The 14133-nt window shown below is 47.9% G+C and overlaps 1 protein-coding gene across 1 annotated transcript in view; it reads left to right on the forward strand.

The window, feature by feature from the left end:
• Klk4 (kallikrein related peptidase 4) overlaps positions 1 to 3240 on the forward strand; it is a 4289-nt gene extending 1049 nt beyond the window's left edge. Inside the window, exons 2-5 of the mRNA XM_031384294.1 lie at positions 917 to 1079; positions 1298 to 1548; positions 1633 to 1769; positions 2752 to 3240. Coding sequence (XP_031240154.1) covers positions 917 to 1079; positions 1298 to 1548; positions 1633 to 1769; positions 2752 to 2904 — 704 coding nt within the window. The 3' untranslated portion in view covers positions 2905 to 3240. The remainder of the gene's footprint in view (positions 1 to 916; positions 1080 to 1297; positions 1549 to 1632; positions 1770 to 2751) is intronic.
• The last annotated feature ends 10893 nt before the right edge of the window (positions 3241 to 14133 follow it).

The following is a 14133-nucleotide window of genomic DNA, read 5'->3' on the forward strand; positions in this document are numbered from 1 at the left end:
CCCTGACCCCACCCCCTCTGAGCCCTGACTCCACCCCCTCTGAGCCCTGACTCCACCCCCTCTGAGCCCTGATCCTACCCTGAAGTTCTCAGTCCACTCCAGACACCAGTTGCTTGGTAACTGGAGACAAGTCCTATGTCCTGAACCACCATCCAGTCCTGACTTTGTCAGCCCCTTCATGGTAATTCCCCTCCCTCTGACCTTGACCTTTATGAACACTAAAGCTTCACCCATACTCCAGTCCTCAGACTCGACCCCTAAGAACCCTGCTCCAGCCTCTTTACCTGTCCCCAGCCATTCCCACATCCCCGAAGTAAGACCCTGTCCCCTGAACTGCCCAGCTTATGTGGTGAACCCTAATCCTTCTCAGGGGCAGAGACCAAGGTCCGTCCATTAACACCCTGCTAGGGTGAACCCTGCCTCCACCCAGTCCAGACTCTTGCCCACCTTCAAAGCAATTTCCTTCCCCTTTTCCATGACACCTCCCCTGGGACCTGGGAAGCCCCAGTCACATTTCTGCTCTCAAACCCTCCCTGGTCCAGCGCCCTCATTCTGTCCCCAGCTTTGTCTCCACCCCTGAAGCCCTAACCAAGCCGCTGCACTAAATCTTACCTCCAGGGACAGTGAGGCTGTGTTCTGAACTTGTCTCCACCAAGGGTCTTGCCCTCAGGCTCTAACCACTCCCCTTCTCTGAAACCCTGTGGAGAGGAACTCTAATCAAGGATTCATTTATTTTCAGTCTCGACCATCCTCCCACCAACATACAAACCCACTGCAACCTCTGATTAGATCTCTTCACTCAAACATCACCCCCATAGCTCTGAGCTCTCATCCGGGACCCCGCTCCCATCCCAGAAGCCTTGAAACGCACCCCTGCTCCACACCCCATATCCCCAAATCTTGACTCCATCCCTAGGAGCCTCGGCCTCAAGTGTCAACAGCCGAATCATCCAAGGCCAGGACTGCCTCCCACACTCGCAACCCTGGCAGGCGGCACTGTTCTCAGAAGATGGTTTTTTCTGCTCAGGCGTCCTGGTGCATCCGCAGTGGGTGCTGTCAGCAGGACACTGCTTACAGGAGTGAGTGGGGGTGGTAGGGCAGGATGCTGACGGGAGGGCGTTCGATATCATACGCGGCCTGCAGAGGGCGCGCAAGTGGCCACAATGTTGACAAGTGAGGGGAGCTCAAACCTTAGGGACCAGGACAGTCTAGTGGGAAGGGAAAGGTGAAGCAGGAGTAGATGATGAGATGGGAGACACAGGTGCCACTGTATACTCACCTGCTGGGTGATCCTCAGCTCCTACATGGTGGGACTGGGCCTGCACAACCTGGAAGGCTCCCAAGAGCCTGGCAGCCGGATGTTAGAGGCCCACCTCTCCATCCAACACCCGAACTACAACGACCCTTCTTTTGCCAACGATCTCATGCTCATCAAGCTGAACGAATCAGTGATGGAGTCTAACACCATCAGGCGCATCCCTGTGGCTACCCAGTGCCCCACTCCTGGGGATACCTGCTTAGTCTCTGGTTGGGGTCGACTAAAGAATGGTGAGCTGCCCGAGAACAGGGTTGCCTTCTCTGAGAAGTTCCCCACCCAGCCAAAATGGACTGACCCTCCATTGTGTGCCCCAGGGAAACTGCCCAGCCTCCTGCAGTGTGTGAATCTCTCAGTGGCGTCAGAGGAGACTTGCCGGCTGCAGTATGACCCTGTGTATCACCTCAGTATGTTCTGCGCTGGAGGAGGACAGGACCAAAAGGACACGTGCAATGTGAGACACCGGGAGGGTGGAACAGTGACAAGGCAGGGAGGTGCAAAAGGTATACCTGAGACACACTGAGACTGACTGTGAGAAGCGGGGCAGCCAAGTTTAATCCCAGCAAGGTAGGCAGAGGCAGGTGATGTCTGTGAGTTCAAGGCCAGCCAGATATACCCAGTGAGACTCTGTCTCAAAAGAGGAGGAGGAGAAAGAGAATGGGGGAGGGGGAGAAGGAGGAGAGCGGAGGCAGAGACCTAGAAGCCAGGCATAGTGGTTCAAACCTATAATCTCAGGAAGCTGAGAAATAAGATCCAGCCTGGACAACTTAGTGAGATCGTGCCTCAAAATAAAATGTGAAAAGAGGCTAGGAATACAAGCCAGTGCCAAACACCTGCCTAAACCCCGCCCCCACAGCGAGGAGGGGGGGGCGTGGCTCAGGGATAGAGCACCTCTATAAAGGTACTGGGTTCTGCTTCCAGGACTACAAACAAACAAAAACCACCAAATAGATGTAGGAAGAAACAGAAATAGCCATTCTGAGGAAAAATAAAAACAAAGGGAACATAGACATACACAGAACGCAAAGACAGAGGCAGAAAAGCAAGCCCTGAAGAAGACAGGCAGGCAGACAGACAAACAGACAGACAGGGCAAGCAACAAGCCCCAGAAAAGCAGCCAGTTGTGTGGACACAGGGCTCCTGTTCATGTGGCCTCAGGGCTCTGGCAAGGGCATGTGGCTGGTTTCCTTCTGTCTCTGTCTACCATGCTTATGTGGGTGCCCTGGGACTTCATTGTGTATCTTCTACTCATGCTCTTCTGGATGCTGACTCCCTCTTCCCCCCTCCCCCTCCTTTTCTCCCTCCCCCTCCCCCTCCTTTTCCCCCTCCTCCTTTCCCCTCTCCCTGTCCCTCTCCTCCTTCTTTCCCTCTCCCTATCCCTCCCCCTTTCCCTCCCCCTCTCCCTCTTTCCACCTCTTTCCCTCTCTCTCTCTCAGGGGGACTCTGGGGGTCCCATAGTGTGCAACAGATCCCTACAAGGGCTCGTGTCTTTGGGACAAGGACAGTGTGGGCAGCCTGGCGTACCAAGTGTCTACACCAATCTCTGCAAGTTCACTAACTGGATCCAGACCACCATTCAGACAAACTAGCTATGGACTGACTACACGGCCCACATGAAGCCTGCTGAGGAAACCTGAGACTCAGAATTGCTCCCAGCCCTTCTCCCTCAGATCTACAAGTTCAGGCCCTAGCCTCCTCCCTCAGACTCACAAGTCCAGACTCCAATTTCCTCCCTCAGACTCACAAGTCCAGACTTCAATCTCCTCTCTCAGATCCAAGGATTCAGACCACAACACCCTCTTTCAGGTTCAGGGATCCATGCTACAACCTCCTCCCTGGGACACAGGAGTGGAACCCACCTTCATGTTCCTATGTGTGCAGTGTCCTCTAGTAGCCCAGTGTTGACCCAGCCTTGCCTTTGCCACTGTTAGGCTTGTCTCTCCCGCCCCCCAAACACCTTGTGTCTCCTCAGGGATCCACAAATAAAAGAACTGTCAGTTCTGTTTGAAGCATCCTCTTTGTGTCCCTTTCCACTCATGGGATATCCCAACACACTGGCTTTTCCTCTTGGCTTCCTATCTGTGCCGTGAGAATGTAAAGTCCCCTGCTCTTTCCGCAGCAGCCTGTGTCAGTGATGTTAAGAGACATCGTTCTGTGATGTCCTCTCATTTCCAAAAGGGGTGTTTCCGGCTTTGCAGCTTCTGTTGTGATCGGGTCTGCTTTTGGTTTTGTCTTTTGATTTTAAGATTTATTTCTTTTTTAAAGATTTATTTATTTCATTTATCTGAGTACACTGTAGCTGTCTTCAGACACACCAGAAGAGGGCATCAGATCTCATTACAGATGGTTGTGAGCCACCATGTGGTTGCTGGGAATTGAACTCAGGACCTCTGGAAGAGCAGTCAGTGCTCTTAACCACTGAGTCATCTCTCCAGCCCTTACTTATTTTTATTTATGTGTATTTGTGTATGTGTGCATGTGTGTGTACAAGCACACACGCTGTGTAAGTACAGTGGCCTATAAAGGAAGTATAAAAATTTCGACCACCTTTTATTTATGTATTTAGTCTTGTTGTGCTTTATTTTGTTTGGCTTTGAAACAGAATCATATGTAACCCAGGCTGGCCTGGAATTCATTATGTAGCTAAGGATGTGCTCAAATTTCTGATCCTCCTGCCTGCACCTTGCAAGTGCTGGGATGACAGATGTGCGCTGCTACACCCGACTATCAAAAATGTTTATGTGTCATTAACAGATTCTCAAATGTACAAACTGTGGAGTAAGTTACTAAAGGCAGCATCAACAGTGACTTGGAGAAAATGACAAGAAGAATAGCCAGGAGAGAAATGAGTGAGTGTGTGGAAATGACTCACACAGTGTAACCAGCACACTTTGCTGCCCAAGCATCTGTGAAGCAGTACATCCTCTGACTCTAGAATATACAATGTCTCACATGCACACACCTATCACGATGGCTGACACTGCAGGATGTAACCAGCTCAAGTGTCAATTATACATAGAGCTGGGATTTTAGGGAGGTTTTAAATGGCACACCAAGTCAGAAAACAACCTAGCAGATTCTTTTTTAAAACGTGTGTGTGCGTGTGTATGTGTGTGCATGTGTGTGTCTGTGTGTGTGTGCATGTGTGTATGTGTGCATGTATGTGCATGTGTGTGTCTGTGTGTCTGTGTGCATGTGTGTGCATGTGTGTGTGCGCGCGTGCATGTGTGCGTGTGTGTGCATGTGTGTATGTGTGTGTGTGTGTCTGTGTGTGTCTGTGTGTGTGTGTCTGTGTGTGTGTCTGTGTGTGTGTGTGTGTCTGTGTGTCTGTGTGCGTGTGTGACGATGGCCGTATGCGGACCACAGCACACATGTGAAGGTCAGAAGACTACCTTGAGTGCTGCTCCTTCCACCTTGAGACAGAGTATCTTGTTTGCTGCTATAGTCAGCACGCCAGCTTCTAGAGATTCTCCTGCCTCCATCTCCCATCTCGCCATGGGAGTGCTGGGATTACAGTTGCAGACACTATTTTGTCTTTCACGTGTGTGCTGGGGACCCTCAGTGATTGCATAGCAAGTGCTTTACAAGGGGACATCTTCCCAGCCCTCTAGGAGATCCTTGTACATGCATCTGCTTGATAGTCATCACTTTCACCCCTAGTTATTTATTTGAGATCCACGGGGGGGGGAGGGGAATTAAAAATAGAAGCCCTCCTTAGGAATGGGGAAGGCAATTAAGTAGAGTGCTCACCTTCCTTGCACGGAGCCCTGGGTTCCATCCACCACACTTCGTGAGCCGGACATGCTGGTATAAGCCTGTAATTCCAGCACTTGGGAAGCAGAGATAGGAAGGATCAGGAGTTCATGGCAGTCCTCAGTTACTTGCTTAGTTCAATGTCAGTCTGGGCTGTGTGAGACCCTGTTGTCCCCTACCCCTACCACACAAATGTTTTGCTTAGGAATCATGTTGGAAATAATTCAAGTGTCTACAGTTAGGGAATGACATTGGGACCTGGTAGTGAAATGGATGTCACACAGTGAATAAAGGAAACAGAATGGATGGCATGAGCAATGGCTTGGTTACATATGAAAACCCTTTTGAAGCCATACACAGACTGCTATATACAGTATGAATCTATCAATGAAATATCAGGGACTCATGTGTGTCTGTGTGTGTGTCTGTGTGTGTCTGTGTGTATGGCCAGCTAGAAGAAGGCATTGGATTCCCAGAGCTACAGTAACAGGTGGTTGTAAGCAGCCTGGTGTGGGTAATGAGGGCACAACTTGGGTCCTCTGCAAGAGCTGTACATGTTTATCACCACTGAGCCATCTCTCCAGCCAGGAAGAGTTTTAATGCACAATTACTTGAATCAGGTTCACCTGTGGGCATGTTTATAGGGCATTTCTTGATTGTTAATAGACATAGGAGGACCCAGCCCACTGTAGGTGGCACCATCGCTTAGGCAGGGGGTCCTGAACTGAACTGTATAAGAGAGGAGCAAACTGGCTGAGAACAAGCAAGCAAGGGTGCGGTTATCCTTGTTTGTTCGTGATTACTGATGGGATGTGACCGGCTACTTGTGTTCCTGCCTCGACAGTCCCAAAATGAAAGACCGTGACTTTGGATCAGCAGCCAAACAAACCCTCTCTTACCTTCAGTAGCTTCTTGTCAGAGTGTTTTATCACAGAGACAGGAAGGAGCACAACATTCTGGGAGGGTCACAGGAGGACATGCAGAGTCGATAAAAATATCCTGTAACTTGACGGGAGTGAGAGTTTCACAGATACAGGCATTTGCCGAGTCTTGTTACACTTGTTATTCATTTGAAATTTGAGCTTTACACTGAGTATTCATCAGTAAACAATTATCCCTCCATTAAGAAAACCACATACGGTATTTACCACAAAATGAGCCAAATGCCAAGAGCAAATCTCAACAAAACCTTCTTTGTAACATACTCAGAACATTGTCTGGCCTCAAAGTGATTACGCTAGAAATCATGGCATATAACCAGAAAAGTACTACATGTTCATGACTGAAAAAAAAAACATATCTAAGGAACCCATAGCTCAAACGAGACACATAATAGAAATTAGAAATTATTTTTAAGTCAATAGTAAATAAATGTGTGCTGCTGGGTAGTGGCAGTGCACACCTTTAATCCCAGCACTCAGGAGGCAGAGGCAGGAAGAGTTCTGAGTTCAAGGCCAGCCTGGTCTACAGAGTTCCAGGGTGACAGAGTGAGACTCTGTCTCAAAAAAAGAAAGAGAGAGAGAAAGAGAGAGAGAGAGAGAGAGAGAGAGAGAGAGAGAGAGAGAGAGGAAGGAAGGAGGAAGAAGGAAGAAATGTGTGCCTGCTACATAGCTACCAGCACACAGACAAGACAAAAAGCCAAGAATGAAGCTAAGGCAATCATCTTCAGAAAAAAGACAGCAAATAAACTCTTTTTAAAAAAAGATGAAAAAGGAAAGAAATATTAAAGAGGCTGGGGAAATGGCTAAGTAGTTAAGAGCACTGACTGCTCTTGCAAAGGTCCTGGGTTCAGTTTCCAACACCTACCTGGAAGCTTACAACTGCCTAATACCCCTGCTCCAGGGATACGACACCCTCTTCTAATCTCTATGGGTACCTGCACTCATGTATACACACACACACACACACACACACACACACATACACACACACACACACACACAGATAAAATAAATCTTTAAAAATTTTTTTTCAATCACAAAATTTCACTTATTTTATAAATAGATTTTCATGGAGTATTCAGAATGGGTAACTCCACAGAAATAGATGCAGGTGTTAAAATGGGGGGAGATCAGGGAGTGATCACTCGTGGTGTGAGGCTTCTGAATTATGATGATTGCTGGTGCCTTAAGACTCATCATGTATGTTGTGTGTGCAAGGGGGGCGGTGTTTGATGTATGCGTGTGTTTTGCATGTGCAAAAGCCACAGAAGGACATCAAGTGTCTCTTGAGACAGGGTTTTTTGCTGAGCAGGATTTTTAGACCTGGAGCTAGGCTAGCAGAGGTCCTCCTACCTTTGTCACCCACAGCTCCGGGGTTACAGACCACCACCCCTGGCTTTTTACATGGGTACTGGGGATTGAATTCAGGTCCTCTTGCTTATGTAACAAGTACTCTCCATTGAACCATCTCTCCAGTCCCTCATATATGAAGACTTGGCATATCTTCCTCTGAAGAAAAGATACATGATCTGATAGTTCCTACAGAACAATGACAGACCTCAGAATATTAGTTGTCAGTGTTGAACTCTAAGGAACAGGATGAAGCCCAGGAGTGGAGGAAAAGCCAATATAACTCTTATCAGTGTTGTAAGGGTCAATGATCTCTCATGTCATGTAGTGATTTCCTCTGAATCAAGGTGTTCCCTCTTGGAGGGAGGAGGTGGGGCTCATGAGACTCAGGAAGTAGATACAACTTACAAGTCTTAAGAAGCTCCTGCAATTTACAGGATTCACAAGCACCTTCCCTCAAGTTATACAAGCAGTGACAACTGTTGAGGACAGAAGAAATCTGATCACCCCAATGCCTGCAATCCCTGAAGGGAGCTTCAGGAACACAACTTTGTGAGTTACTATTCCCTGATGGAGACCAAGCCACCCAAGACATAGGTGCTGTCTTTCTTGGTCACCTCATCTCTAGCTCTTGTCTACAATGTAGTCTCTTTTCTGGAGTAGACACAGGCTCCTCCTTAGGAATCATTCTTACCTATAGTTCAGTTTGTTACAATTAGCTTCCATAGAAGCAAGAATATATCAAAGGACAACAGAATCCTGTGCCTGCTCCTCAAGAAAGTAGGGCCTTGGGGGAAGTCAGCTGGAGCAGAGCCCTTTTATTTGTCAGCCCTAGAGTTGTCCATTGTTTCTTTTTAACCTTGTCATCTGTTCACATCAAATTGATACTTGCCATAGTAGCAATGTAAGTCCCAGGGCCTGCCTTCAAAGCCTCTTATCTCCAAAGTCAAGGCACAGCCACAAATTCAGACTCTGGAGTCTAGACTTCTCAGGCCAAGATCAGACTGTGAGCCCCAGACCCTGAACTTCAGAGTACCCCGCAAATCCCAGAACCCCCACTTCCTTTCTGATGCTCTACACTGCGACACACCACACACTTGCAGACCAAGGCCAGCTACTGCTGCCCCCTGTTTGTGTAAATAAAAGTTTTGAAAGCCAGCCATGTAACCACAGTCAGGAGGATCAGAAGTTCAAGGCCACTCTCAGTTATACAGTAAGTTGGAAACCAGCCTGGACTGCAGAAAACTGTCTCAAAAACAAACACACAAATCATAATTGAACTTTGAGGCTGGGCGTGGTTCACATGACTATAATCCTGGCAATTAGGAGGTTAAGGCAAGAGGATCGAGAATTTAAGGCCTCTCTTGTGAGGAAAGAGGTGGGGAGGAAGGGAGAAAGGGAGGGAAGGACAGAGGGAAGAAGGGAGAATGGAGGGAAAGCCTCATATGTGATCCAAGCATGAGGGAAGTGGAGGCAGGAGGATCATATATTCAAGGTCATCACCAGCTACAGGTGATTTTGAGGCTAGGCTGGGCTACATGAGACCCAGGAAGGAACGATGGAGACAAGCAGGGAGGAGGGTATAAAGAAAGAGAAAATCAGAGAGTCACCTGTCCCCCTCATCCACCCTGGAGGAGCTATTTTTGTGCCAGAACAGCAGGAGTGAGTAATTATAGCAGCAATTGTCTAGCCCACAAAACCTAAAATCATTGCTTTCTGGACCTTAACCGTCAGTGTTCACCAACCTCTGGTCTGGATTCCACAGTCCTGACAATCTCCCCCTCAACCCCAAACACAGCCGACCAGACTGGGAAGGTGACGTCAGACTTCAGACCTCAGCTCTGTTCAGTGTGCTATCTACCGTTCGCATCAGACCGTGATGAGCCTCCAAACGTGTTCAGACAAGTAGACACTCAGATCTGTGTAGAGAGAGGAGGAAGGGGACGAGGGAGACAGGCAAGAGGGAAGACTGAGGAGAAGGGGTGGTGAGAGGAGAGGGAGGAAGGAGGAGGAAGAGAAAGGGAGAGAGAGGAAAGGGAAGGAAGAAAGGAGGAGAAGAAAATAATTTTGTCTACTTCAGAAGGACATCTCCAGACAGGTATCTTGATAGGAAGGCCCAAACTGAAGGACACAGCTGGATCGTGTCACGGTGGCCCATTTTAGAAAACATTAACTCATTTTTACTCATCCCACAAATATATCTCAAGTACCTATCATGCAAGCAGCAAGATTCTGGGGTCTTTGGATAAGCCACTCATGCTCACGGACACTCCATTGTAAAAAACAAATCAAGGAAAGTAGCTGTCTGATAATCAGGAGGTGAACGTGTTAATAAGATATCACTTATTAATATTGATCCCTACACTAGGTTAAAGAGCAAAGGAGGTCATAGCAAGGGGAATGTTTAGTGTCCAAAGAAAGATAAATGTCCCATAAACTGAATTCAACTGGCCCATCCAGACAAGAAAATCCTACTCCATATAAACGGAGATAAACAGTGGATGTGGTGGCTCACAGTTGGATACCAAGAACTCCAAAAGCTCAAGGCATGAAGGAGAATCAAGAATTCAAGGCTGTGTTCAGGGGCATAGAGAGTCTGAGACCACCAACCTGGGCTATACAAGACCCTTCTTAGGCAACAAACAGAAATCAACCTAGCTGGGTGTGGTTGGTAGACAGGTCTAAAACCCCCAAAACTGGAGAATTCAAGGAGGAGAATTTCAAGTTTGAAGTCAGCTTTGGTACAGAGAAAGAGCCCATATCTAAACAAAAGCAGATAAAAAATTGACTTTAGGACCAAAATCACAAGCCAGGACTTTCTGGGAACTTAACTGACCTGAAATGAGGCATGCAGAATTTTGGGGGTGATGGAAGATTCTAGATTGTGATGGTGGCAGTGGTTATAAGTCTGGGGAGATGGCTAGGTCAGTTGAAGATGGGGTGGCCACCTGTAATCTCTGCTTCAGAAGGGTAGAGACAGGGCATCCTCAGGGCAAGCTGGCTGGTGAGACCAGTCCTGTCAGGAGATCCCTGGGGTTGAGAGAATCTGAGAGACTCTGCCTCAATGAATAAGGTGGAAGAATGATTGAAAATGATTCCCAACGTCAACCTTGAGTCTACACACACACACACACACACACACACGTGCACACATATAGATACATACATACAAACAGACACACACACACACACATACACACACACACACACACGCACACATATAGATACATACATACAAACAGACACACGCACACACACACACACACACATACACACACACACACACAGGCACACATATAGATACATACATACAAACAGACACACGCACACACACACACACACACACACACACACACACACGAGGTTGGGGGGTGAACCTGAGGTTATCCTTTGAATTCTTTATGCACCACATCAAGACTATTTTTCAGGACTGGAAGACCCCCTCCTAAAAGTGAATTTCATCTAACATAACTTCTTAATTTTTAAAAAAGGATTTATTTTTATTTTTAATCATGTGTGTGCATGAACACGGACTTGTGAACTCAGATTTGTAAATGTGAATGCCGGTGCTCACGAAAGCCAAGGGAAGCACTGGATCCTGGAACCGGACTACAGGCAGTTGTGAGCTTCCCATTTAGGTGCTGGAAACCAAACTCAGGTCCTTTGTAAGAGCACAGATGCCCTTATCTGCTGAGCTCCCTCCAGTCCTGTGCCCAGTCTTCTACATGAGCAGTGGAGGTCAAACCCAGGCCCTCATCCCTACACAACAAGCATTTCACTGACTGGGTCATCTCCACAGCCTCAAGAATAGAACGAATCTCTGTGCACTGTGTAAAAGAGCATCACCTGTCAATAAAATGCTGCTGGCCTATTAGTGTAGGCAGGATATAGGGAGGTGGGAGTTTCCGGTACAAAGAATACAGAGAGAGGAATTCTAGAATAGAGTCAGGAGTGGAGAAGGATTCACCTTGAATGCTGGAGGAGACAGATGCATGAAAATGAGAAGGTAACCAGCCATGTGGTACTCGTAGACTAGAATAAACCCCACAATGCCGAAGGAGACGGTCACCAACCTGAGGAGAGATAACCAACCATGCTGAAGACATAGAGTGGTGTAAATGGGCTAAGTTACGAGCTAGTCAGGAGACAAGCCTAAGCTATTGACCTAGGCACTTATTCATGAAATATTGAGTCTCAGAGTAATTTTTTCGGAAAACAAAGAGTTGGGGTGGGAAACCCCATAGTTACACTGAAATGAGGTTTTTCATGTCATGCTTCCTGGCTACGTAGCTCAGATAAGTTCATCAGTTTTTCTCTTGGTGATATTAATGAGACCTGCCAGATGTGGTTGTTATTAAAATGTGTCAATGATGATTGAAATTGCTCAGAATAGCAACACCCAGGCAGAGGCAGAGCACTGAATGTATTGGCCACACACCTTTGTTCTTATCTGTCATTAACCCATCCTGAGGCTTCCTTGTGACCTTTCACCCCTAGTTCAGACCCTCTCCCAAGCTTTCGTCTTGTCTCTGGCTTTCGCCGTCCCTCTGGCTCCCTGTTATCCTCCCAGTCCCCAGCCTCTTCTCATCATGTGTGTGAGTCTCTTTGCCTCTCAGAGGCACAGTGGAGACTATCTCAGACAGGTTCAATTGTCCCAACTTGGCAAGAGATGCTGACATCTAGTGGGGAGATCTAGAACTGCTGCAAAATGTCCTACAGTGCTCCCAGCAGGGCCCTGATGAGGACGTGCCCACTAGAGGTGCCCACGGATGGGACTGGGAAAGTGTTTAAGAGGTGGCTTCAAGGTCACAGTGGGAAGTACAGGATAGATGTCTTTCTTTTTTTTTTTCTGGCTGGTTCTGACTGGAGGGCCCTAGGATGTGAGGAAGGACAAGAGGGCCCAGAGTGACTAGAAATCATGGAAGAAACTTTTGGAGTCTGGCTCCAAGGAGTCCTTCACTCCCCCTCCCTCTTCCTTTTCTATCTCTTTCTGCCTCTCTCTCTCCCCCTCCCTTTCTCTGCTACTCTCTCCCCCTCTCTCCCTCTCCTTCTGTCTCCCCCTCCCTCTCTCTGTCTGTCTTTTGTCTCTTTCTGTCCTCTTTCCTAATCTCCCCATCTTTTGTATCTCTTTGTCCTTCTTTCCATCTCCGTCTGTCTCTCCCCCCTCTTCTTGTCTCCAGATCTCATTTCTCTGTATCTTTCCAACACCTATTTTCTTCCCTTCTTCCTATCTTCCACATCACGTGAGTGAGTGTGTGTGTGTGTTTTACTGGTTTGCTGAGGAACCTACAGAAGCCAGAAAAGAAAGTCATAACCCCCATAACTGGAGTTAACTGGTGGTTGTGAGCCACCTAATGTGGTTAGAAACTGGAAGAGCAGCAAGTTCTCTTTGCTACCAAACCATTTCTCCAGCCCACCTTGTTATCCTTCTAAAGGCCCTTACTATGCCCCGAAGGCCCCGGCTGCATATCCACATTACCCTCCTAGGTTCCAAAGAACTCAGTTTCAGCCTTGGAGAGGCTAAAGCGTCTATGTGTGGGCTAGGTAGCAGTTCAGTGCACCTAGCCTTGACTGGTGTGGATTCAGATGTGTAGGCATCTCCTTCTCATGAGGCCCTCGGGGCAGCTGTTGGGTACCTAAGCTCATCAAAGTTGAGTGAGCTGTCTACATACAGAACTGGCTCTCTCTGGCCATCAGCATCTGCAGAACCAGCTCGCTTCAGACCAGAGGACAAATGGTGAGTTCAAGTGTGTCTCCCTTGGTATCCACCCCTGACCCTGTGCCCTTGGTCACACAGAGTCACTCTGTAGTGTCTAGCTGTTGCAGCGTTGCCTATGGAACTCTGTGAAGAATCCCCTGGGTGACTCACAGACAGCTCTATCCCTGAAGAGACCAAACTCCCCGGCCAAAATTTCACCTCTCATGTAGCTTCATGGAGGGTTGGGGTAAGGGGGCTTCAGAGAATACTAAAGGAGTTGCTAAGGTCAGAGCCTGGTTGGCCGCTCCCCCTCTGTAGCTCTATTAAACAGACACAGAACAGAGAAAAACAGAGAGGATGTTAGTTCACTGTGCCATATTCAGAAGACAAAGAGGCCTAGTGACGTTTCTGCCAACTCTATCTTTGGGTTCCGGATTCAAAGGTTTAAATGTAAATAAAAGGTGAGAGGCAAGCATGGCCAAACAGTACTAGTCAAGGTGTGGTATTATCTATCATTCTCCACTGCAGTCCTCTGCAAGGTGGTCTGACAAGTCCAGAGCTGCATGCATTCTCTTTCCAGAGACTCTATACACAGAGTTTAGTGGCAGACTTCAGCCTTGCTCTTCTCCCAGGGAGACTCCAATTCCTTGTAGTTTATTGTCCTGATAGTCCGATAGCCAAGGGACAAGTGTCTCTTCTGCCTTCTACAAGAGAACATTAGTGTTCCTCTCTTCTGAGAGTGTCCTGTGGGTGACCAGGGCTGCTCTGATCTAAGTTAGATGTGGTCAAGTACAACTCGGGGAAAGAACTATACATAGATAGGCCTGGTGCAAAGCAAAAACCAATCTTGAACTCCCACTCCTCCTGGCTTCCAGTTGTGTGTCTCCCCTGCCATGCCAGCCTTGCCGACCTTCAGAAGAGCTGCTGGCAGACACTAGGCCAGCAGAGCACAGAGGCCTTAGAGCTCAGTGAACATTCCAAGGTGGGAGGGTTGGAACTCAGAAAGGTCTGCCTGTGCCTGCCTGTGCCTGCCTGTGCCTGCCTCTGCCTGCCTGTGCTTGCCTGTGCCTGCCTAT

This window comes from Mastomys coucha, unplaced genomic scaffold (assembly GCF_008632895.1).
Source record: "Mastomys coucha isolate ucsf_1 unplaced genomic scaffold, UCSF_Mcou_1 pScaffold21, whole genome shotgun sequence".
Lineage (NCBI taxonomy): Eukaryota > Metazoa > Chordata > Mammalia > Rodentia > Muridae > Mastomys > Mastomys coucha.